The sequence below is a fragment of the Schistocerca piceifrons genome, chromosome 4 (assembly GCF_021461385.2).
Source record: "Schistocerca piceifrons isolate TAMUIC-IGC-003096 chromosome 4, iqSchPice1.1, whole genome shotgun sequence".
Classification (NCBI taxonomy): domain Eukaryota; kingdom Metazoa; phylum Arthropoda; class Insecta; order Orthoptera; family Acrididae; genus Schistocerca; species Schistocerca piceifrons.
This window is the reverse complement of record NC_060141.1, coordinates 422,641,219-422,668,159: the sequence shown is the minus strand read 5'-3', so window position 1 is coordinate 422,668,159 and position 26,941 is coordinate 422,641,219. Positions and strand designations below refer to the sequence as shown.

At 41.6% G+C, this 26,941-nt stretch overlaps 1 protein-coding gene across 1 annotated transcript in view; it reads left to right on the top strand.

Annotated features, from left to right (window-relative positions):
• The window catches only part of LOC124794671 (serine/threonine-protein kinase Genghis Khan), a 367,558-nt gene that overhangs the window by 267,968 nt on the left and 72,649 nt on the right, over positions 1 to 26,941 (top strand). Inside the window, exons 20-23 of the mRNA XM_047258205.1 lie at positions 6,382 to 6,631; positions 6,726 to 6,841; positions 6,917 to 7,012; positions 7,319 to 7,462. Coding sequence (XP_047114161.1) covers positions 6,382 to 6,631; positions 6,726 to 6,841; positions 6,917 to 7,012; positions 7,319 to 7,462 — 606 coding nt within the window. The remainder of the gene's footprint in view (positions 1 to 6,381; positions 6,632 to 6,725; positions 6,842 to 6,916; positions 7,013 to 7,318; positions 7,463 to 26,941) is intronic.

The window sequence follows — 26,941 nt, the reverse complement described above, 5'->3', positions numbered from 1 at the left end:
TCGGTTGTAGCATTGTTCCCTCGCAACCTGGCCCTCCGCGGCCGTCGAGGTGACCAGCTCTTCCCCCGTCTCGTTCCCCCAACTTTTTGACTAGCGATGGCGTTGTTTCATTGGAACATGAGAGGTATTCGATCTAATCGGGAGGAATTACAACTGCTCCTCCGCCTGCACTGTCCGCTCGTCGTTGGTCTCCAGGAAACCAAGTTGCGCCCGACTGACCGTATTGCCTTTACCCACTATACCTCGGAGCGGTATGACCTCACCCCTGTGGACGGTATCCCAGCTCATGGTGGGGTCATGTTGCTCGTTCGGGACGATGTCTATTACCATCCCATCCCGTTGACCACCCCACTCCAAGCAATAGCTGTCCGCATTACTCTTTCTGCTTCTACTTTTTCAGTTTGTACCATCTACACTCCACCGTCATCTGCTGTTAGTCGGGCTGACATGATGCACCTGATCGTTCAGCTTCCCCCGCCGTTTTTATTGTTTGGCGACTTCAATGCCCATCATCCCCTTTGGGGCTCTCCTGCATCCTGTCAAAGAGGCTCACTCTTGGCGGATGTTTTCAACCATCTCAATCTTGTCTGCCTCAATATCGGCGCCCCGACTTTCCTCTCGGACTCTACTCATACCTACTCCCACTTGGACCTCTCAATCTGTTCTACCACTCTTGCCCGTCAGTTCGAGTGGTATGTCCTTTCTGACACCTATTCGAGCGACCACTTCCCCTGTGTCGTTCGTCCCCTGCACAACACCCCATCCCCACGTCCTTCGCGCTGGAAAATACCGAAAGCTGACTAGGGACTTTACTCCTCCCTGGCGACCTTTTCGGACCACGATTTTCTCAGTTGTGACAGTCAGGTCGAATACCCCACGGCTGTTATCATCAATGCTGCCGAACGTTCCATTCCTCGTACTACCTCTTCTTCACGTCGCGTTTCCGTCCCCTGGTGGAACAAGGCTTGTAGGGACGCTATCCGTGCTCGACGACATGCTTTACGCACCTTTCGCCACCATCCTACGTTGGCGAATTGTATTGAATCCAAACCACTCCGAGCGCAATGCCGTAGAGTCATCAAAGACAGCAAAAAAGGTTGTTGGGCCTCTTTCACCAGCTCCTTTAACAGTTTTACTCCCTCTTCCATCGTTTGGGGTGGCCTGCGCTGGCTGTCGGGCATTAAGGCCCATTCCTCGGTACCTGGCCTGACCTCAGGTAATGAGGTCCTTGTTGATCCTGTGGCTGTCTCCAATGCCTTTGGCCGCTTTTTCGCGGAGGTTTCAAGCTCCGCCCATTTTCACCCTGCCTTCCTTCCCAGGAAAGAGGCAGAAGAGGCTCGGCGACCTTCCTTCCACTCGCTGAATCTGGAAACTTATAATGCCCCCTTTACTATGCGGGAACTCGAACGTGCGCTTGCACTGTCCCGGTCCTCTGCTCCGGGGCCAGATGCCATTCACGTTCAGATGCTGGCACACCTTTCTCCGGCGGGCAAAAGCTTCCTTCTTCGTACCTACAATCGCATCTGGACCGAAGGTCAGGTCCCCATGCGTTGGTGTGACGCCGTCGTTGTTCCTATACCCAAACCCGGGAAGGATAGACACCTTCCTTCTAGTTACCGCCCCATTTCTCTTACAAGCTGTGTCTGTAAGGTGATGGAGCGCATGGTTAATGCTCGGTTAGTCTGGATTCTTGAATCTCGACGACTACTTACTAATGTCCAATGCGGCTTTCGTCGCCGCCGCTCCGCTGTTGACCACCTTGTGACCTTGTCGACATTCATCATGAACAACTTTTTGCGAAGGCGCCAAACGGTAGCCGTGTTCTTCGACTTGGAGAAGGCTTATGATACCTGTTGGAGAGGAGGTATCCTCCGCACTATGCACAGGTGGGGCCTACGCGGTCGCCTGCCCCTTTTTATTGATTCCTTTTTAACGGATCGAAAGTTTAGGGTACGTGTGGGTTCCGTATTGTCCGACGTCTTCCTCCAGGAGAACGGAGTGCCTCAGGGCTCCGTCTTGAGCGTAGCCCTTTTTGCCATCGCGATCAATCCAATTATGGATTGTATTCCACCTAATGTCTCAGGCTCTCTCTTTGTCGATGACTTCGCGATCTACTGCAGTGCCCAGAGAACATGCCTCCTGGAGCGCTGCCTTCAGCGTTGTCTAGACAGCCTCTACTTATGGAGTGTGGCAAATGACTTCCAGTTCTCTGAAGAGAAGACGGTTTGTATCAACTTTTGGCGATATAAAGCGTTCCTTTCGCCATCCTTACATCTCAGTCCCGTTGTTCTCCCATTCGTGGAAACAACTAAGTTTCTAGGGCTCACGTTGGACAGGAAACTGTGTTGGTCTCCACATGTCTCTTATTTGGCGGCCCGTTGTACTCGTTCCCTTAATGTCCTCAGAGTTCTTAGCGGTTCATCTTGGGGAGCGGATCGCACTGTCCTGCTTCGCTTGTATCGGTCCATTGTCCGATCGAAGCTGGATTATGGGAGCTTCGTCTACTCGTCCGCTCGGCCATCCCTCTTACGCCGGCTCAACTCCATCCACCATCGGGGGATACGTCTTGTGACCGGAGCCTTCTACACTAGTCCTGTCGAGAGTCTTTATGCTGAAGCTGCCGAATTACCATTGACCTACCAGCGCGACGTACTGCTGTGTCGGTATGCCTGCCGGCTGTTGTCTATGCCCGACCACCCCTCTTACCAGTCCTTCTTCGCCGATTCTCTCGCCCGGCAGTACGGGTTGTATGTGTCTGCCCTCCTGCCCCCCGGAGTCCGCTTCCATCGCCTGCTTCGACAATTGGATTTTGCCCTCCCTACCACCTTCAGAGAGGGTGAGAGCCCGACACCACCTTGGCTCCAGGCTCCGGTTCATATTTATCTCGACCTCAGCTCACTCCCGAAGGAGGGTACTCCGGCTGCAGTGTATTGCTCACGGTTTGTCGAACTTCGTGCTCGACTTGCCGGTCACACCTTTATTTACACCGATGGCTCCAAAACTGACGATGGTGTCAGCTGTGCCTTTGTCATCGGGGCCGCCACCTTTAAATACCGGCTCCTCGACCAATGTTCGAGCTTTACGGCCGAGCTTTTTGCTCTCCATCAGGCCGTTCAGTATGCCCGCCGCCACCGCCATGCATCGTATGTACTTTGCTCTGACTCACTCAGTGCTCTTCAGAGCCTTGGGGCTCCCTATCCGGTCCATCCCTCGATTCAACGGATACAGCAGTCCCTCCATTCTTTCGCTGGTAATGGTGGTTCTGTCAGCTTTCTGTGGGTTCCCGGACATGTAGGAGTGCCTGGGAATGAGGCTGCGGATGCTGCAGCCAAGGCTGCAGTCCTCCTGCCTCGGCCAGCCTCCCATTGTGTCCCGTCATCTGACGTTCGTGGGGATGTATGTAAGAGGCTTGTGTCGTTGTGGTGGGATGCTTGGTCGTCCCTCCAAGGAAACAAGCTCTGGGCAGTAAAACCGCTCCCAACTGCTTGGACAACCTCCTCCCGACCATCTCAGCGAGAGGAGGTCCTTCTGACCAGGTTGCAGATTGAGCATTGCCGGTTTAGCCACCGCTACCTGCTCTCCGGTGGCCCAGCCCCGCAGTGCCCTTGTGGTCAGGCATTAACAGTGCGCCATGTTTTATTGTCATGTCCCCGTTTTAGTCAATTTCGTGTTGTCCTGTCCCTGCCATCTACTTTACCAGATGTTTTAGCTGATGACGCTCGAGCAGCTGCTCGTATTCTGCGTTTTATAACTTTAACTGGTTTGTCCAAAGACGTCTAACCTTTTTACTTATTTTATCTGCATCTTTGTCAGGTCCTTCTGGTGTCCCCCCCATCCCCTTGAGTTTTACTAGATTCCATGTGCTCTAACAACAGTGACTGGGACCTCAGGAGTTGAGCGCCCTTAAACCCCATCAAAAAAAAAAAAAAAAAAAAAAAAAAAAAAAAAAAAAAAAAAAAAAAAAAAAAAAAAAAAACAGCCAGTTTACTCTTCTCTTTCCTACTGAGATGCAGGCCATGTGTTTTGAAGTCCCACCTACCGATACCATCAACAGGAGCCAAACCTATGCCTGACAAAGTAGCTGCCCGAAGCAGCTGATCTAGCTCCATAGTGACTCTCCTGACAGAGCTGTTCAGTTGGGGTCGATCATGCCGCATGAAAGCAAGAACCAAGCCAAAATTTGTATGGCTCGTTGCACATGCTATTTTTACCAGGTCACACTCAGTATTGTAGCCCTGATCCCTATCAATACTGTTTCCCGCTCCACCCACTACCACAACATGATCCTGCTTTGTAAAACCCTTGCGCAATGATCCAACATCCTGTATCACTTGGCTAAGACTTGCACTGGGCTTGAAAATACTTGTGACCTAATTTTTCCTGCAAGATCTGGCCCATCTCTCTTCCATGGCTACTACCTAACAACAGAACTTTTCTCCTACTTTCTCCTTTTTGTGCTACATTTGGTTTCCTAGTTTGTCGAGTGCTGACTACACTCACATCTAATTGAGCCTCTTCCTTAGTTGGCTGATGTAGCAAGGCAAATCTTTTGTTTGTGCCAATGATGAAACTGTCAGATATTATTCTCTTTTTCTGTGGCCCCTGTTCCTTGCTACCACTTCCTACCTGTCTTCACCGTTCTCCCCCCTTAACCTCATCAGTTCGTCCCTAGCACTATCCAGTTCAGCCTGAGGAGCTCTAATCTTCCCTTACTGTTCTGCTGTTTTCCTATCCCTTGAACATAATCTGCAATGCCATGGAAGGGACACATTTACCTCCCTGATTCCCAAGCCACTACATTCACCCCAATCTAACCATCTGCCACAACAGCTGCACAGAACCCCAGAACTGACTTTCCTACGGCAGCTCAAACACTTCTCACTCATGGTAATTTACAAAATGTATCTAGGCAGTAATATTCTGTTAACTAAAGATCACAAGAGTCACTTAAGTTATGTGGAACACTAATACACGCGTATACTATTAATATAGTAACGCAATACAGTTAAACTAACATTCAAAATTGCAAAGAAGAGAGACTATTCAATAGGTTGTAGGATCTTCAGCATCTTTGCCTGGTTTCAAGACAGAAATCACTTTTGCTTCCCTTAAACGTTGTTGTGTTTTTCTTTGAATGTAACAGGTACTACATCCTTTTGCTATCAGGAGGATGGAGCACATCTCTATTACATAGACAGATGTGACATTAACTGAGGAAATGGAAAGATTGCACTGACTGCCTTATCCAAAAGTTTTTTAACCTTTTCCACTCAGCTTTCTTAAAATTATTCCAGTACTTGTGCATAAATTGATCATTTCCTGTGCTCACATTGTTTCCTGGTAGTTGCAGGTGTGTGTCGGTATAGGTATCAGCTAGATGACTACAGATATTTGATGATCTTGTACCCTACCCACCACTGACCACATGGGCTTACCAAACCACTCCTGTATGTAGCCCTTACTCAGAGGCTAGAAAGCCAGCTCATACTATCCAGCAGCACCATCTCATTGCATGACTTGTATACAAAATGGAATCTTTGCCAAGCAGCGTCTTGTTAGCACTGTGAGTGCACAAACTATACACTGAATATTTCGTGTCAACCACTGAACAATAAAGCCAACATTTGAATGAAAGCGTATCATGACAAACCTAATCCAGTTGACATTTCTGACTCTAAACAGGTTGAAGTAAGTATCCTGCATTGATGGTTATCGTGCCCAGACTACAGTGGAAGACCACTCATAACAGCAAGATAAGCACCTTGCCATATGTTTTAAAAAGATATTTCATATTTTATCTGAATGTGCACATAATGGTGTTTACCAGTTGGTCTAAGGAGATGGAGGAGATGCAGGTGTTCTGTTGCTTTCTCTCACGATGTTATTAAAATCTACCTAAGCCACTTGTCAGCATATTGTCAGCAACCCGCTGATTCTTTAAAGAATCAACCACCCATGTACAAAACAGCTTCAAATGTTTGATTAAAAATCAGTCGCCATATTAAATATCTGCTTTAAGCAGGTAAGTGAGAAAAAGTTTCGGAGAAGTTTGAAATTTTGCTTAAAGTTTGTTAGAAGTCACTAAACACTCTCATCATGAAACACTGGGTGACTTACACTGCATTTTAAGCAAAAGCTAGTTTGTTGTGCATTATGTTCATGATGTCATGTCTCCTAACTAAAACTACTTTATCCATCTGATACGTACGTCAGTGTGGTGTGTGTGTGTGTGTGTGTGTGTGTGTGTGTGTGTGTGTGTGTGTTTATTTGTTTGTTTTGAGACACTGCAAACTTGTTGTTTGTATTTACAGGATCCAAATTCATCTTTAGGACTCGACCTTCAGGTTTGAGACACTGCAAACTTGTTTTTTGTATTTACAGGATCCAAATTCATCTTTAGGACTCGACCTTCATACAAAGCCAGGACTTCTTGCTCATCAGTTACCACCCAAACCAAAATCACATCAGTTTCTTGTTAGAACATTTTCTTCGCCTACAAAGTGCAGTCATTGCACATCATTGATGGTTGGTCTCACCAGGCAGGGTGTAGTGTGTGAAGTTTGTGGCTTTGCATGCCACATTGGATGTTGTGAAAAGGTTCCAGCTATCTGTCCAGTTCCTTCAGACCAGAGTAAGTATTTCATTGGTCTAGTTACATAAGGATTTGCTTATGTGAGTCTTTCGTTTGTTAGTAATTGTTTTCTCTCTCTCTTTTTTATTTTCAGCAAAAAGACCTCTTGGCATTGATCCTACGAGAGGTATAGGAACAGCCTATGAAGGTTATGTTAAAGTTCCCAAAACGGGAGGAGTGAAAAAGGGCTGGATTCGTCAGTTTGTTGTGGTTTGTGATTTCAAATTGTTCCTCTATGACATATCACCTGACAGAAATGCTCTTCCCTCAGTTTATGTTTCTCAGGTTTTAGATATGAGGGATGAGGAATTTTCTGTGAGTTCAGTCAGAGATTCGGATGTCATTCATGCAACGAAGAAAGACATTCCTTGCATTTTCAGGGTGAGTTACATTCCCACCATTTTTTTTATTTTAATTTTTTTTTTTTTTAATAGAAGAGCAGCACTCAAAATAATGGATCATTGGTGTAAATATTGTGAGTCCGACACACCTATTTCAAATAACTCTCTTAATATTATTTCAATTATTATTCATAAATTGTGATTATAAAATACACACATTTTTATTTTGATTAAAGATATTTTTCTTCTCTTAACTTAGTGCAGAACAAATTATATTTCATTAGTATCTGTTGATTTGCCTTTGGCAGGAAAACTAAACATATGACTGGATTTCTTGATGTTTCAGATAACTACATCACTTATGGAGCCTCCAGGGTTGAAAAATCATACACTGATGCTGGCAGATACAGAGAGTGAAAAAACTAAATGGGTTGTTGCTTTAAGTGAACTTCATAGAATACTGAAGCGGAACAATTTACCCAACAGGACAGTGAGTGATGACCAGGATGTCTTCTGATTGAATTGTTATTGCCCCACTGTCAGTTCATTAGTGGCTGTAGTGACTGAGATCTTAATGTTACAATCACTGGATTAGCAGTAGCTTCTTTTATTACACACAATGTTTTCAGTTATTACTTCAATCATCTACAAAGTAATATACAGGGTGTATCAAAAAGAATCATCCACTTTTTAAAAAATCATAACTATTATGTTATTCGATATATGTGCATGAACAATGTACTGTTGGAAAGAGCGTACTCTCGAGTTTTACATGGTTCCCGTGAGGTAGATGCAGTATGCGCCCACTTCAGTTCTAGTAAGAATGGTGTTGGGACAACAGAATGCGTTTTGTGTTCTACATTTTGTGCGGTGTGGACCAGTAATAATTGTTCAGCATGACTTTCATACTAGGTATGGTGTGGATTCTCCTACAGCACAGAGCATTAGACAATATCATGAACAATTCCGAGAAACTTTTTTTAAAAAGGCAAATCACCGGGCCATCCCCTAGTGCCTGACACTTGAAGAAACAACCAACAATGTGTGTTCTCAAATTTTGTTCTTGGCAACATGGAAAATGACAGTTTTCTTCCACACTTAGTGTTTACTGACGAGGCAACATTCCGTTCAAATGGAAAAGTGAACCATCATAATGTGAGAATATGGTTTACAGAACTCCCACATGAAGTTATACAACATGAGAGGAACTCTCCAAAATTTAATGCATTTTGTGAAGTTCCATAGGAAAAGGTGTGTGGTCCATTTTTCTTTGCCGAGAACACTGTTACAGGAAGCACATATCTCGATATGCTTGAGAACCTTCTTTTCCCTCAGTTGGAGACTGATTCAAATGACTCCATTTATCAGTAGGATAGAGCCCCACCACACTGGCATCTGAGAGTGTGGGAATTTTTAAATCAAATTGTTGCTGAATGATGGCTCGTTCACTCTGGACCAAAGGATTCGGCCTTACATTACTGGCCTCCAACTTCACTAGACCCGAGTGTATGTGATTATTTCTTGTGGGGGTTTATAAAAGACTCCATGTCCCCAGTTAACCCAATTTTTTCACTTCTGTAAATGCTATACAATAGAGGCAACATAAAGGTAATGCGATAGAAGCACAACTGCGAGAACTGTGTCTTAGGTCTTTTTTCTTGATGTGGCATCCTCAAGATTCGCCAAACTATTTTCAAAATTTAATATAGCATCAGGATTCCATAATATTGCCTAATACATAAATTATAATAACAAAAATAATCAATTTTTGACAAGACAGTGTAATTGTATTGATAAAAAAATTTAATTGGGAAGACAATCAATCCGTCTTTCCTTCTCATTCCATCTGGGATGTCCCCTGACCTGGGGTTCTGGGTGACTTTTCCAAACTGTACTCCTTTTTCTAAACCTCTTCAACCCTATTCCTTCACCCCTCTTCCCTCCCCTTCAACCTTTCTGCCAGAAGAAGGAGCCACTGGCTCCGAAAGCTTGCATACATGAAACTATTTTTTATATGTGTGTTCTCCTGCCAGCGCCTAATACAGAAATTGCGCATTTAGTCTAGGTCACCTTCTGAAGCAACAACAGTTGCAAAGAGAAGCTTCTTTTAGGAAGAGAATGACTGTTTTTATTATTATTATTATTATTATTATTCAGGTCACCTTCTGAAGCAGCAACAGTTGGGAAGAGAAGCTTCTTTTAGGAAGAGAATGAGTGTTTTTATTATTATTTATTCATTTAGGCCTCAGGTCATGCAAATGTATGATGTAGTGCACAGTTCATGTATGCCAATAGTTACATAATTTTTTGCTGGTTTTTTTTTTGAGAACAGTCAGTTTCATTTTGAGTCTTGAAGTTGTGACTTAAATCTTTTCTCCTCCTCCTCCTCCGCCTCCCTTCTGTTTCGTCTACAGAGTCAGCATTGTCATGTGGGTGTTGAAACAGTGTCAGTGTCAGTTGGGGCCAGATACCATTCCTGACTCCACTACTCCCCCAAGACAGAATCTGTGTACCCTATTTGTCTGCATCTAGTGTAAACCACATTTTCATTGTGATGAAAATTTTAGAAAACATTTTCTAAATGTTCACATAATGGGCATATGCGGCAGGATATGGCTGCCAGCCTAGTTTGCACCTAGGTGGCTGTGGAAAACCACATAAGACACATCCAGGCTGGCAGTCTCGCCTGCTCTTGCCATTAATCCATGAGGCCGATTTGATCTGGGGCAGGTTCACCTCCTCTAATCACAGAAGTTGCACACCAGGGTAGGTCATATTCGTGATTTAAATGTTACCAAGTGTATACTCACTCTTACATACTTAATTCTGACTTTCATTACAACAATGTGTGTGCAGATATATTTACATTTTGAACAGCTTTCTTGGCCTGATCCGTTGTACTTTGATGAGTTACTGTGATATATCCAAGTGTGTTTAGTTGTGTACAGAAGTTTGATTTTGTACTTCAGTTCTGTTGTATTTTATTATGTTTCAGTGACTTGTTAGAAAGTCAGAACTGGTAATGATACCATTTGTCTGACTTGAGGGTGGAATATGCAATAAAAAATGCAAGACATCATTGTATTCCCCTAATTCAGTATGCCTATCTTTGTAAGAGTGAATGATATTTCTGTAGACACTGTTAGGATGCTTTTATTCATGTGAATGATCTTGACATTTGAAATGTCATTATTAACTTTTTCTTCTCAAACTTCTTCTCTCTGTTGTCTTGATTGCAAAGTTTAGTAACGTTCTTCCAAGTTTGGACTCAAAGTAGAAATAGTTGCTTGTGTATGAATTGAATGCCATTTTAATGTCAGCATCCAAGTTACTTCATCATTTGTTCTCAGTGTGACTGCAGAATAAAATGTCAAAGTGTTGGTGTAGCAGAATTAGGATGGCTTTCCACTGATCAAGCCACATTTTTATCTCAGTTAGTCTGCAGCGCAGATTCAGATGTTGTATTTAAGAAATGATTCTCCCCTTTTGTGCTCAATCACATGCAGTCTTGAAGTAAAATTTGCTTTTTCTTTGTTATATTGTTATCTTTTTGCTGTAAATTTCAATATTATATACTACCACCAAATCAAGAAACTTCATTGTATTTTATACGTCAGCTATCTTAATGTATAAACCAATTTTCGGTTCCACAATAACATAATATGCTAAAGAAGCTATGATTTTTACAATATCCTTCCTATTGACTTGGATATTTTGAGATATATGTTTCATAAGTGATCTTTCCTTTCTACAACTCACTTTTTATGGTGTTACTGGTTGAATGTAGATAGCACAGCATCATTTTATGCCTGTCTCTTCCCATGCCCAAATTAAGTTTTTTTCGACATTAAATCTGACTTTATAAATTTTGACATGGTGTCGTAGGTTTAATTTTGAAGTGCTGGAGCTTAATTGTGTGTTTATATAAATACAGAACCTGCTGTTTTTTAAAAGTATAGTTTTGTTAGTATTCAGAGTTGGTCATGATTCTCCAGCAATGGCAGCCATTTGGTTTAATGCGAAAGACACTGTCGAGCCTTGTCCAGCTGCTTCTGTGTTGACAACTGGTGACTGTTTTCAACAACAAACACATTAGTTTAAAAAATTGGAATATTTTAATTTCACCATTGACCACATGACGAGAAGAAGGGATCGGTTGGTAGGACATGTTCTGAGACATCGAGGGATCACCAATTTAGTATTGGAGGGTAGCGTGGAGGGTAAAAATCATAGAGGGAGACCAAGAGATGAATACACTAAGCAGATTCAGAAGTATGTAGGCTGCAGTAGGTACTGGGAGATGAAGAGGCTTGCACAGGATAGAGTAGCATGGAGAGCTGCATCAAACACATCAAAATAATGAGGAGAACAAAGGTATGTGTTTAGGTTTTGAATGCATCAAATAGATGATGCAAACTGTGGATCATTTGTGGCATAAGTGTGGAACGTGTTGGAAAAGTTACATTGACTTCTTGAATAAAACTTTTCATTTGTAGGAGTTATTCAGAGCATGAATCTTTGTTGTCAAGCTATCGTTACATCCTAATCTTTTTGTGCTGCACCAAGTGTGCCTCCCATCCAGTGTTTGGATCAACTTCACAGTAATTTTCCACAGTCTACTCTGTCTTAATTTTTCTTATTGCTTTGAATATAGACTAGGTATCACATACGTGACCATCGAAGAGGCTATCTTCCAGTGAAGAGCTCTTCTGTCTCTCTGGTGATGGTCTTGTTTGCTGGGCTCTACTAACATGCTCTATCCATTGCAATCTCTTGGCTTTCATTTTTGCTGCTACACCTGATTCTTTGTATAACTTTTACCATTCATCAGTATGTAGTACTTTTCAGTCATTAGTATTATTGTCTCTTATGGATCCAAATATTGGCATGAGCTGTGCTGCACACAGTGTGGCATGGTGGTTAGTGTCAGTGGCTCGTATGCTGCAGTAGTGTGAGATGTGACATATGAAACGTGGAGCAGTGTTTAGCATCGTTGGCTTGTGTGCTCTGAGTCACCAGTTCAAACCCAACCACCAGCATTTATTGCTTGAATGTTCTTGAGAATTTATTATCTTTACTTATTCTGGAATATTTGAAATATGTAGAAATAGCAGCACTCTGTGTCTAGAAGTTCAGTTCTGTTGTGTTCTGTCTGTAATAAACATGCTTTCAGTGCTAAGTTTTCTACTTCATAGATACCCTGCTTCCGGGTTTGGACTTGAAAGTGGTCACAACATGACATTGTGTGGTGGAGACACTAGTTATTTAAAAAATCTGCATTACCATGGCTCCAGTTAGGCAACCTAAAAGCCGTCTCCTACTTGGGTAGGAGCTGAAATACAAGCAGTTCATCACTCTTGAGATCCTTACATTCAGGAAACCACTGTATTCCAAAACAGCAGCAAGGCAGCTGCGCATTAAGTATCCATCAGTGTTTTCTGAGGACCCTGCTAAGGGACTGATGAAATGGCTGGATTCGACTAACAAGAGGACCACACCTATTCATGATCATTGATTTGCTCTAAATTTATGACATATGCTGGACTTGGCCAGAAATGAAAGTAAGAGAATTGGGAGCTCCAGATGACCAAGCATTTACCCCAGATCATGCAAGGCACAAGTCATTTATGTTAGTGTAGTCTCCAGGCAGTGGCTGGCACAACAGAAAGAGTACAAAATGGTAATCTGAGGGTCATGGAATTGAGTACCTGCACACAAATGTACTTTTTTTACATTTCTTACACTGCAAATAGCCTGAAATAGTGCTCAGTACATTTTATTTATTAATATTTTTGTAAAATGCTTGAAAATGAAAGTTGAAGGAAATTTTTGGACCTAGGATTTTAAAAAACTGGTGGATGAGCATGCAGCAAAATATGCAAGGTTGTGTTAAACAGTAATGTCCCTGAGTTTTTTATTTTGTTCTCAATGTTGGTTGAGGTATTACATGTCATGCATATTATTCTGTTGACTCTCCTGCTTTGCTGACACAAGTCGCAATCCTCTGCCAATAGAGGGCTCCACATTGTAGAATTTAATGTGGCAGTGGATAACATAACTATGTCTGTGCATGCGGAACAGCATGCTGTAATTGATTTTCTAACCACAGAAAATGTTCCTCCTATTGTAATCCATATAAGAATGAAAACTGTTTAAGGTGATTATTGTATCGACATCAGTAATGTGCAGTGTTGGGTTATTTGTGCTCATAATGAAGGAAACAATAGTGGTAACTCAACATGTGTGAAACAACTCAGAGTGGATGACTGCATTTGGCTGTCGACGAAACTCATTGGAATCGGGTTGAGGAACTCATCAGAGAAATTCATTAAATGACACATGCACAGCTTTCGGATAAGTATGTCAAACCATGAGAGCACGTACAGGCCATCATTGTGCAATTGTGGTACAGAAAAGGGCATACAAGGTGGGTCCATACAGTCCTGAATTGGCCCCATCTAATTTTCAACTGTTTCCAAAACTTAATAAACGTCTTCCATTTCTTCACTTGATAGTGATGAAGTGGTGCAAGCAGAGATCAAGTTCCATCAACAAAGTCAAACATTCTACAGTGACGGTATCAACAAATTGGTTTTTTGTTGGGAGAAATGTGTTCATTGCCAGGGTGACTATGTTGAGAAATAAATATGTAGATATGAAGAATAAAGAGTCTCGTTGTGCCTATCTAACTCAGCATCTCTGCTATATGGTGAGTAGTAATCTGCCTTTTCATAATATTTTCATTATTCCATTCTGGATTTTCCATTGTTTGAGAATGGTAATAAAGTGTGTTTTTATTTAAAAAGATTTAAGAGTTTTCAAATGAAAAATTTGGAGGCATTACTTTTCAGCACACCCTAATTAGAATGTTGTATTACTTCATAGAAAACTGGGAAACTTAAAACGATCCTTTTAACTTTTTTGGTGAAGCCCTGCATGCAGGAGAACAAATTTATTCTGCAACTTACTCACAAACAAATCCACAGTTACTGTGCAAATTTTTGTGAGATGCAGAAGGATTGCTTTCTTGCAGAATTAAAGTGATTCCTCCCAATTGCATTCTGCTAGTGCAACCCTACAATGTCTTATTTTTATCATCAGGTAAAGAACTTGATCAAAAAGCTTCAAAATTGCTCATAAATAAAGAGAAAAAGAAATCACATCCAGAGAGTACATTCCACTGTATGTCAACAGCTGTCCTCACCAGTATTTGGTGAAATGATGCATTGCTCATGGTTTGCTGCCGAACTGTGTAGTGAGAGAGAACCTTTAATGAATGTAAATCAAGTATGTTTTTCAATAGAAACTGTAAATGTGCTGCTAACAGCATGTGCAGGATGCTGAGAAATTACTGCTTCTCCTGTTTTTATGAGGAGTATCACCCCAGCATGTGTAAATCATTAACTGCAAAAGAATAAAAGCATCTAATTTTATATATGAAGCTCTCATGCATGCCTTACAATCCCTTCCAGAAATTTATTTGCAAACCCAAATTTTCCTTTCTTTCCTTTTCATGGCTTTTATAAAAATATTAATAGATACAATATATTGAGCGTTATTTCGATTTGTGTACAGTGTAATGTAAAAACTAAAAATAATAAAAGGTTCCACATACGGACTCGACTCTCTGATCCTCCAATTGCTGTTGAGCTCTTTCCGTGCTGCCAACCACTGCCTGGAAACTACCCTAGCATAAGTGGCTTGCATCATTCTTTTTCTTATAAATGCTTGCCCATCTGGAGTTTTTGCAGTTTTGTCACTTTCATTACTGACCAAGCCCTATATATATGTATATATATATATACACCATAAATGTGGACAAAATTGGTGATGATGAGTAGATGCAGTACCTTTGTGAGTCACCAAATACAGCAGGTGGGACAACATGATGTTTTCGGAAAATATGTACTTTTACTTAGACAGCACAGCCCAGCAGTGGCTCAAGATCAAGGAAGATAAGCTCGCCAGCTGGGACAGATTCTAGGTCAAACTGGAGAAAACATTTGGTGCCGATCAGCAGGAAATCCACTTTGTTGGAAGAATAATTGAAAGGCAGGGCACATAGTGGGGAAATGACACAGTCTTACAGAATGTTTTAGGCCCTATGCCACTTTGTGAACCCGAATATGACAGAAACCGACAATATCTCACTCCTGATGAAATGAGTTGCGGAAACAATATGCTGAGCACTTCTGGTAAAATAAGCTAGAGAGCGTTGTTGATTCACTTCATAAGAAGTACCAGAAATTAGTTACACGTGATGACCTCAATATTAATTTTGTATACGATTGATCAAGAAAAGGGATGTTGGTAGATCTCCTAAATTCATATGATCTGATGCAGACCTTTTTTGCAAATACGGTGCAGGGGAACAGTAGCACAGCCATAGACAATATTTTTATTCATTCTTCATTACGAGGTGGGCATTCTATTAGTAAAAGGGTGAATGGCCTTTCAGATCATGATGCACAAATTTTAGCACTAAAAGACTTTTGTACTTAAACATATGTCACATATAATTACAAACTATGTAGGAAAGCTAATCCAATGGCAATAGAGAGTTTTCCAAACCTTGTCAAGGAACAAGAGTGGCAGGATGTTTATAGTGCGGATAACATAGACGACAAATATAATGCTTTCCTTAACACATTTTTCAAGCTCTTTGAGATTTTCTTTCCATGAAAATGTTCGAAATGGTGTACTAGCAGTAAAAGGCAGCCTGGGTGGCTGACTAGTGGTATAAGGATATCCTATAGAACAAAGCGGGAATTATATCAAAATGTTAGAAGTAGTCACAATCAAGCTACAGTAGCCCACTACAAACAGTATTGTAAGGTGCTTAAAAATGTTATTAGCAAGGCAAAGAGTATGTGGTACGCAAATGGAATAACTAATTCACAGGTAAAATTAAAACCTTATGGTCAGTTGGGAAGGAAGTGTCTGGTCGGAAGCGCAAGGTCGATGATGTAAAGTCAGTTTGTAGTAAAAATATTTCTGTTACTGATAAATCAGATATATGTACAGTATTTAACAATCATTTTCTGAGCATTGCTGGGGAATTAAATAAAAATTTAGTTTCTACAGGGAATTATATAAATCTCTTGACAAACACCTTTCCAAGATTGATGTGTGAAATACTCCTTCGTGAGAAAAATATATCTAAAAACAAAGATGATGTGACATACCAAACGGAAGTGCCGGCAGGTCGATAGACACACAAACAAACACAAACATACACACAAAATTCAAGCTTTCGCAACCAACGGTTGCTTCATCAGGAAAGAGGGAAGGAGAGGGAAAGACGAAAGGATGTGGGTTTTAAGGGAGAGGGTAAGGAGTCATTCCAATCCCGGGAGCGGAAAGACTTACCTTAGGGGGAAAAAAGGACAGGTATACACTCGGACACACACCCATATCCATCCGCACATACACAGACACAAGCGGTCTGCTTTTGTCTGTGTATGTGCGGATGGATATGGGTGTGTGTATGGGGTATACCTGTCCTTTTTTCCCTCTAAGGTAAGTCTTTCCGCTCCCGGGATTGGAATGACTCCTTACCCTCTCCCTTAAAACCCATATCCTTTCGTCTTTCCCTCTCCTTCCCTCTTTCCTGATGAAGCAACCGTTGGTTGCGAAAGCTTGAATTTTGTGTGTATGTTTGTGTTTGTTTTTGTGTCTATCAACCTGCCAGCGCTTTCGTTTGGTAAGTCACATCATCTTTGTTTTTAGATATATTTTTCCCACGTGGAATGTTTCCCTCTATTATATCCATACTCCTTCGTGATACAGACAAGGGAGGGTATTGATTCAATAATTAAATCACTGAAGACTAAGGACTCTCATGGATATGATGGGGTGCCTAGCAGAATATTAAAGTACTGTGCTGCACATGTTGGCCCTGTACTTAGCCATATGTGTAATGTTTCCTTTAGGAATGGTCAGTTTCCTGAATGATTCAAGTACTCAGTAGCAAAATCGCTTTATAAAAAGGGAGAAAGGACTAATGTAGACAATTTAGACCTATTTCTATGCCATCATTGTTTGCTAAAGTTATTGAAAAGGCTGTGTATGTAAGGATAATTGATCATTTTGTATCACATAATTTGCTATCTAATGTACAGTTCAGCTTTAGAAGTCATTTAACAACTGAAAATGCTATATTATCTTTCCTCTGTGAGGTACTAGATGGGTTAAGCAAAAGGTTTTGAACAGTTTAACTTAGGCATTTGCTTGTGTTGATCACAAAATATTTCTCCAGAAGTTGGACCATTACAGAATATGGGGAATAGCTCACTGTTGGTTCACCTCTTACTTTAACAGCAGCCAGCAAAAGATCATTATTCACAGTGTTGAGAATGGCTGTGATGTGGGGTCTGAGTGGGGTACGGTCAAATGAGGGGTGCCCCAGGGATCAGTGTTGGAGACACTCCTGTTCCTTATTTATATAAATGATATGCCCTCTAGTATTACAGGTATCTCTAAAATATTTCTGTTAGCTGATGACACTAGCTTGGTCGTAAAGCATGTTGTGTGCAACATTGGCTCGGTTTCAATAGTGCAGTTCATGACATAAGTTCATGGCTTGTAGAAGATAAAATAACACTAAATCACAGTAAGACTCAATTTTTACAGTTTCTAACACACAATTCAACAAAACGGGACATTTTAGTTTCACAGAATGGGCTATGAAGAATGTGTCATACTAGTGTCCTATATATGGTCTGCCAGTAAACCAGAGTCAACCATTTGCCTTTCCTACTATAGTCCTTACTAGCTTGTTCCGTTTCATATTGCTTTGCAGTGTTACACCTTGGTACTTAATTGACATGACTCTATCAAGCAGCACACTACTAATGCTGTATTTAAACATAGCAGATTTGTTTTTCATACTCATCTGCATTAACTGAAATTTTTCTGCATGTAGAGCTAGCTGCCATTCATCACACCAACTAGAAATTTTGTCTAAGTCATCTTGTATCCTTTGACAGTCACCCAGTGACAACACCTTCTGTTACACCACAGCATCATCAGCAAACAGCTGCAGATTGCTGCTCACCCTGTCCACCAGATCATTTATGTATATAGAAAATAACAGCAGTCATATCTTTGTCTCTGATGAATCCTTGCAATCAAAGACAACAAACTGGGTTCTGTTACTTAAGAAGTCTTCAAACCATTCACATAACTGGGAAACTATTCTGTATGCTCATATCTTCATTAACAGTCTGCAGTGGGGCACATTGCCAAATGCTTTTTAGAAATCAAAAAATATGAAATCTGCTTGATGCACTTCATCCATAGTTTGCGGGATATCATGTGAGAAAATAATAAGCTGAGTTTCCCATGAGAAATGCTTTCTAAAACCATGCTAATTCGTGGACAGGATCTTTTCTGTCTCAAGGAAATTTATTATATTTGAATTGAGAATATGTCCAAGAACTCTGCAGCAAACTGATGTTAAGGATATTGGTCTGTAGTGTTTCAGGATGTTCCTTTCCCTTCATAATACAGGAGCCTCATGTGCTTTTTCCCAGTTCCTTAGGACTTGACGCTGAGCTAGAGATTAACTATAAATGCAAGCTAAGTAAGGAGCCAATGCTGTGGAATACTTTTTGTAAAAAACCGAATTGGGACTACATCCAGATGTAGTGACTTATTTATATTCAGCTCATTCAATCGTTTCTCTAGGCCAGGGATGGCTATTACTGTGTCCTCCATATGGGAGTCTGTGTGATGGTCAAACAGTGGTATGTTCACATGATTCTCCTGCGTGAATGATTTCTTAAACACCAAAATTTAGATCTTCGGCTTTCCTTAGTGTATCTACTTCTGTCACACCATACTGGTCAACAGGTGCCTGGATAGAATTTTTAGATCTGCTTAGCAATTGTATGTAGGACCAGAATTTTCTCAGGTCCTTGGCTAGATCTTTTGCTGACGTATAATGGTGACAGTTGTTGTATGCTTCATGCATCAATCTTTTTACAGGTGCTTGAATCTATGGTGCAATGACCTTTACTTCCTCAGCATTTTTCGAATTTTGTTGTTAAACAATTGTTGGTCTTTTCTGTTCTTAATCTACTTGCTCAGCACATACTTTTCCAGAGCACAATTTACAATCCATTTAAACTTCTCTCGTAATTCCTCTTTGTCCATCGTACTGGAACTAAATGATGTCAGTTCATTGTCTATGTGGCATACTAACAACTTCTTATCTACTTTCTCACACTCTATGCCTTCTTGATTGGTTTATTAAGTTTAGTAACCATAGACTTTATGTTGATGACTTGGTCACTAATCCCTGTCTCTGTACTAATGCTGTTGATGAGGTCAGGCCTGTTTGTAGCTACAAGGTTCCAGAATTCAGCCAATTTGGGTGAACCAGCTCACCTGCAAAGTATTACACCACACAAAAGAACAGACATTTGGAGGACAGAGGACAACATACTGTTGTGTTTCTGACTGTGGATGCCCTGTACACGTTGTACACTACTGCAGAGAAGATGACAAATGTGATTCTTAACTTTCTACTGGTGTATTTGTTGATCAAACAGTCCACAGGTGTACTGTTGGTTCATAGTGTCCAAAGGGCTTAGTACTTCGGCTATCAGACATGTCGCCATCATCAGGTGTGCTGGCGAACTGAGCTCCGGAAGGTGCATGGCTGACTAATATCCCCTGTCCCCATGAGCCCCTCCGTCCATGGACGTGCATTAGAGTCAGTGGTCACAGAGATGCTTGTGTCAGTATGTGTGATGGCAGTGATGTAAGCTGTCTGTCTGCCCTGGTTGCCAGATTGTTTTGTTTGCATAGAGTCTTCCTAATTAAACTCGGTGTTGCTTCCCAAACTGTGCTAAGATTAAAGCCACAATTTCGGTTGATGAGATCATCCCTGCTATGAAATCCTATGGCCTCTCTAACAATGCTGTCCCAGTATTTGGAAGTCTGTGCCAAGATCCTGGTATATTCGTACTCCATCGCATGATTCTTGGACAGACAGTGCTTAGTGACTTTTTGGGATACATCAGTCTAGTGTGCCTCGGGTGTTCTTGGCAACAATCTTTGATGGTGTGCATTGTCTGTCCAAAATATGTCTTCCCACATTGACACAGAATCTAGTATACACTGGTCTTCCGCAAACTGAGATCATCTTTCACACTTCCCGATAATGCTCGTGTTTTATTGGGTGAGCAAAAGACAGCTTTTACTCGGTGCTTCTTCAGTATGTGTCTGATTTTTCAGAATAGACAGTGGGTGCCTCTTCCTTTGTAGCTTCTTCCATCTCCACAAGTTGTACTGTTGTAGAGCAGCAGAGAGCACACCTAACCTTCCACTCTGGGTACTCATTTTTATGGAAACATTTCTGAAGTGTTGCAGCTCCTGAAGCAGACCATCTGCACCTGAAATGGTACGGGCCCTGTGTACTAGTGTTGTTAGTATCCCATTCCTCTGCGAAGGGTGGTGGCAATTTTCTGCATGCAAATGCAGGTCAGTATTTGTTTTCTTCCAATATGAATTTTCTGTTGGGATGTATGGAGCTCAAATGTGCAAGGAAGTCAAGGAGTTTGTCCCTTCCATGGGGCCAGACAATGAATGTGTCATGCACATAACAGAAAAGAAACATCTAGGTTTCCATTTGGATGATGCCAGGGCATCCTCCTTGAAGTACTCCATATACAAATTCACAATTGCATGCGAGAATGGGCTGCCCATTCTGCTTCCTTCCATTTGTTCATAGTATTCTCCAGAAAACAGAGCACTGTTTGTCCGAGAATCATGCAATGGAGTACGAACATACCAGGATCTTGGTACAGACTTCCAAGTACTGTGGGAGCATTATTAGAGAGGCCATAGAAATTCATACCAGTGATGATCTCATCAACCGAGACTGCAGCTCTATTCTTAGCAAGACTTCAGAACCAGCACTGAGTGTAATTAAGAAGACTCTCAGCATACAAAATGATCTGCTGACCAGGGTGTACAGAGAGCTTACATCAGCACCATCATAGACACCGTTGCTAGCATCTCCTCGACCACCAAAGCACTGCTGCGAGCGTGGGTCACGGGCAGAGCATCTCGCGGGGACAGGGAATATTAGTTCAGCCGTGCACCCACAGGAGCTCAGTTCATCAGTGCACTTGATGATGATCGCCGAAATGTTGTGCCCATGAACCAGCAGTACACCTGTTGACTGTTTGATTAAGATGACAAATGTTTGACAACTATTGTGCTGGAAGACATCAACCATGACAGCAGTGTCCTATTCAAGCCAGGTAACTGCAGGTGATTATAATCATCTTGAGATTAAGCCCATTGCTGTACCCTGGATGAGGTAACTCCCCGACATGCTATACATGTTCCCTGGCACCGTACAGAGGTGCCAGCCCCTCGTCTAGCCACAGGTTTCAGGAAAACCAAGTGAGATGACCATCTATGGAGTTGAGGTTGCTACAAATGAAAATCCTCAATGGAGGACAGTTACCAAGATGTCAGGAAATCTCGTTATGATCATCATCGATGGCTAGCTTGACCGGGCACTAGTCGGATTGGGCCTGTTTTTCCTTAGTGTCAAATGCTTATTATCACCACTTAAAAAGCCCATGTTCTATGATAAGAGAGTGATTGTGCTGCAGATTGCAAATGATAAATATGTCCAGCCAACAGGAGCATGCATTGCAAGAATAACTATCAGTGACAGACCACAGCCCTTCAAATTTCTTATTTTAAGAGAGTGAAGTCATAATGTTATTCTTGGATGAAACTTCTTGCAAGCATCTTAAGCACTCATTGACTGCAAAGCTCAGATCTCCAGGTTGAAAAAACTATTCCAACGAGCACACACAAAAAAAAAAAAAACTGTTATGGGTGGTTGTTAGTTTTTGAAGATATTGTTATAGTACTGTCATCAGTGAAATGAGCTCCAGTCATCCACCTAGTCAGTTAAACTGTGAAGCTTTTGTCAACTGGAGAAAGGTACTAAGACCCAGAAAAGAAAAATATGTACCATTGAAATCATAAGCACTGCAGCTGGTCAAGAACTCTGGATCACTAATTGTGACAAGCAGCCACAGCTTGTCCCTAAAGGTATGTGCATAGGAACAGCCGAACTAGTCCAGGATGGACAGCTCTGTGCCATCGATGAAGAATCATGCTCCACTACCACCACAGAGAGTGCACTGGAGGAGGCTACTATTGAACTACCAATAGGATCTGGTCCGACTGAGGAACAATGTCAGCAAGTGGTAGCCATTCTGCATCTGGTTTTAGATGCTTTCAAATCCAGAGTGGAGAAGAGACAGACCAAGTGACCATGGAAAAACACTGTATCAACACTGAATATCATCCAATTAGAGAGCAGTTGTACTGGATGTCACCAACTGAACGATGCACAGTTACCCTAGTCTGTGGTCCTTGTGAAGAAAAAGGATGGCACATACTGTTTCTGCATCAACTACCAACAACTGAGCAAAATCAGGGAAAAAAAAGATGTCTACCCATTGCGACTCATTGATTACACCCTAGACTACTTGAGAATAGTAAATTATTAAGCTGGTGCATAAGTTCATAGTGTTTTTCCACAAGTTATGTAAACACACAGATATACATAGCAGAGACTTTAGTCTTCAATACAATATTCTCCTTCACAAATATTCTCCTTCACTGTTTACAACAGTCTGCCAACACTGGGGTAACTTTTCGATTTCATGACTAGAAATCATGTGGTTTTGAGGTGAAGAACTCATCATGTCATGTTCGAAGTGCATTTTCCTCCAGAAAGGAAGTTCCATTAAAGTTGTTCAATAGAAGGCAGAAAAGGTTGAAAATATGAGGGCACTCTATCAGGTGAATAAGTTTGGTGTGGGATGCCTTCCCAACCCAACTCCTATATAGTGTTTTATCTCAGGCTAGCAGAATTTTGGCAGGCATTATCATGGAATAGCATCACTTCACGCAGTCTTCCTAATCATTGTTCTGGGATGACATCTGCAAGACATCTCAGTTGTTGACAATAAATGTCAGCAGTGATGGTTAAGCCTTGGGGAAATAATTTGCAGTATACCACACCACTGTTGTTCCGTCAGATGCGTACAAGTCTTTTGTACAGGGAGTTGCGTCTTTGTTTGGTCTCAACCACTTCTTCTCCTTTGTTAGCATAAAGACACCATATCCCATCATCAATAATGATGCAGGATAGAAATGGGCAGTGTTGTTCACAAACCAATTGATGATGAGTGAACAGAGATGCACATATGGCCACCCGCTGATTTTTGTGATTTTTGCTCAGAGCATGTGGTACCCATACGACCCATTTTTTGATCCTTCCACATCGTATACAAATGTTACATGATGATGGAATGATCACAGCTCATCACATTTGCCAGTTGTCAAGTACACTGATTTGAATCATTATGGATTAATGCTTTTAACCGATCTTCATTAAATCCGGGTGGTCTTCCTGGATTTGAAAAGTTACTAATGTCAAAATGGTCCTCCTTAAAATCAGAAAACCATTTTCTTGCCATACTCTGGCCAATGGCATTGTTCTCATACACAGTGTAAATCTTTCTGGCTGCTTCTGCTGTTCTCACCATTCTGTTGAACTCAAACAGAAGAATATGTCTCCACACTTGGGTACTTCATTTTCTAACATCCACAACTCCACTCACTAAATCCAAATGACAATATATAAACTCAAATAGCAGCAATGAACTACAAATAAAAAATGACAGTCAATAAATAAACCCATAGCAACTGAAATACCAACACACAGAACAAAAACGCTACAAACTTATGCCCCAACCTAATATTTCTAAATTATGGACATACCGGGAGGCTACTGACAAACTGAGACTGATGAGGCTGACCAGGAAAAATGTAGCTTCATAACGCCTGAAGGTCACGACAAGTTTAAAGTTATGCTGCTTGGATTATGTAATGCTGCAGTCACCTTTCTACATCTACATGGATACTCTGCAAATCACATTTAAGTGCCTGACAGAGGGTTGACCAAACCACCTTCACAATTTTCTGTTATTCCAATCTCGTATAGTGCACGGAAAGAACGAACACCTATATCTTTTCATATGAGCTCTGACTTCCCTTATTTTGTTGTGGTGATCATTTCTCCTTATGTAGGTTAGTGTCAACAAATCAACAAAATATTTTCACATTCTTAGGTGACTGGAATTTTGTAATAATATCCCTCTGCAACGAAAACATGTTTGTTTTAATAATGTCCATCCCAAATCCTGTATCATTTCAATGACACTCTCGCCCCTATTTCACGATAATACAAAACATGCTGCCCTTCTTTGAACTTTTTCGATGTACGTCAATCCGATCTGGTAAGGATCCCACACCCCGCAGCAGTAGTCTAAAAGAGGATGGACAAGCATAGTGTAGGTGGTCTCCTTAGTAGATCTGTTTCATTTCCTAAGTGTCCTGCCAATTAAATGCAGTCGTTGGTTAGCCTTCCCCACATTTTCTATGAGTTTCAGTTTAAATTGTATGTAATTGTAATTCCTAGGTATTTAGTTGAAATTACAGCCTTTAGAGTTGACTGATTTATCATGTAACCAAAGTTTAATGGATTCCTTTTAGCACTCATGTGGATGACTTCTCACTTTTCGTTATTTAGGGTCAACTACCAAGTTTCGCACCATACATATATCTTTTCTAAATTGTTTTGCAATTTGTTTTGATCTTCTGATGACTTTACTAATCAATAAACAACTGTGTCATCTGCAAACAAACTAAGATGGCTGCTCAGATTGTCTGCCAAATTGTTTATATAGATAAGTAACAGCAATGGGCCTATAACCCTACCTTGGGGAATGCCATAAATCACTTCTGTTTTACTTGATGACTTTCCGTCAATTACTATGAACTGTGATCTCTCTGACAGGAAGTCACAAATCCAGTCACATAACTGAGATGGTATTGCATAAGCACGCAATTTCAGTACAAGCCACTTGTGTGGCACAGTGTCAAAAGCCTTCTGGAAATCCAGAAATACAGAATCGATCTGAAATCCCTTGTCAATAGCATTCAACACTTCATGCGAATAAAGTGCTAGTTGTTGTGCATCTTCATGTTTTCGCGGCGTAAAGACAGTTCCATAAAATTTCAGGCATGCAGCCACATAAATTCAGTTTCTTCCCATAATATTTCGGCTGAATACTTCAGAGTGAGCCGAGGTGACAGACACTCCAGCACTTGCTCCGTCCTTTTAACTCGAGGACAGAACCCCTACCCAAGATACACGAGGCGCCAGAGACGTTGATAGGCAGCGAAGAGGTGTAACATATGCATGGAAATTAAATCTATGACTGCGCAGTCGATCCACACAGTGATATTGATGTGTCACGGAGAGCTGTACCATCTCGACGTCTTTGTGATATAATTACAGAAATTGTCGCATTCCATGATTTATCCAGGCTGAAGCCACTATCTCTATTAATTAAAATTCATCACCAACCGAATTTCAATTGCTTCTTTCACTACTGAGCCCCAGAAAGATGAAGTCAAGAATAAAATTTGACATTATCGTTCACTATAGAGTGCCCAGTTTCAATACAGTGCTCTGCCACCACAGATTTATTAGATTGTAAGAGACAGGTGTACCTGCGGTGCTCTGTGCATCTCTCCTGGACTGTACGTGTCATCTGTCCGATGTATGAACATGAACATGAAAGGTGTTACTGTCTGCACTATCCCGAAAAGTCAGCTGTAGCAAAACATGCTCTGGAAAATGGACACCAGATTGCATTCGATGAGACGTCTGTTATTAAACGGACTAATGGCTTCTGGGATAGCGTGATAAACGAGGCCATAGAGATTAGAATTTCTGACAACACCTTCAATAGAGATGGTGGATTGCAGCTGAGTTCAGCGTGGGATCCAGTGTTGAGGGAGTTGAAGCGGGCCCAGCGGTAGCGTGGCCAAAACATTACCATATATGGTGCTGGACCAAGCGCCAGTGACGTCGTGAGCAACGGCGCGACTATATAAGCACGGCAATGACAACCACACGACAGTCATCTACTTGACAATGACAGAGGAGATCTCTGCCGAATGCTCGTGGGCAGTAAACCATTTGACGCGGCTTGAAACCCGAGAATGTTTTATTAACAGATGTCGCCGCAAAAGTATGCATTCATACAAAGAAGAGTGGTTTGTAGTTGTTTGGAGCATCAGCAAGTTCTACCGTATGTATTTAGCAACTCATTCACTGTTGTGGTGGATCACTGTTCACTGTGCTGTTTGACTAGTCTGAAAGAGCTGTTATGCCAACTGTTGAAATGGGCACTGAGACTTCAAGTGTACGAGATCATAGTGATACATCAAAGCAGAAGGATCCCAACCACCTTTGCTTGGCTGAACACAGCAGCATGGATAAAATCACAGTCATCACTACATTAAATTACATTGCTGCTGAACTGAGGAAAGATCCAACAATGCTGAAAACCATAGAAGCTGTGAAGGAGGAGGAACCAACCAAAGGAGAATTCTAATTAATCAGTAGATCATTGTATAAGAGGAACTGTGATCCAGTGGGGCAGAAACAATCATTTGTCATCCCATTTAATGCATGGGCAGTTATCCCGAAGTTTTTCCTCAACACTCCTGCACTCTGATTCATGAAGAGTAAAGGCAGAATCAAATACTGACATCACTGGCTAGGTCCCTATTAATCTATTAAGACACTATGTGAGCCACAGTGGTGGAAGCATGTATGGCGATTAGTTCTGGGGCACCTGGTAGCAGTTCGGTCTGCAGTAGTGCCATTCCACCAAATTGGAATTGGCGTCTTGGGAAGATTCCCAAAGTCATCAAACTGGAATCAACCGGTAAGAGTCTGCACTACCTGACCCTTTCCGAAGCTGTGCCAACCACTGAAGCACCTTGTAACAGACAACATTTTGAAACACAAAGCACCCTGTGTGACGATCTCTAGTTATAGAAAAGT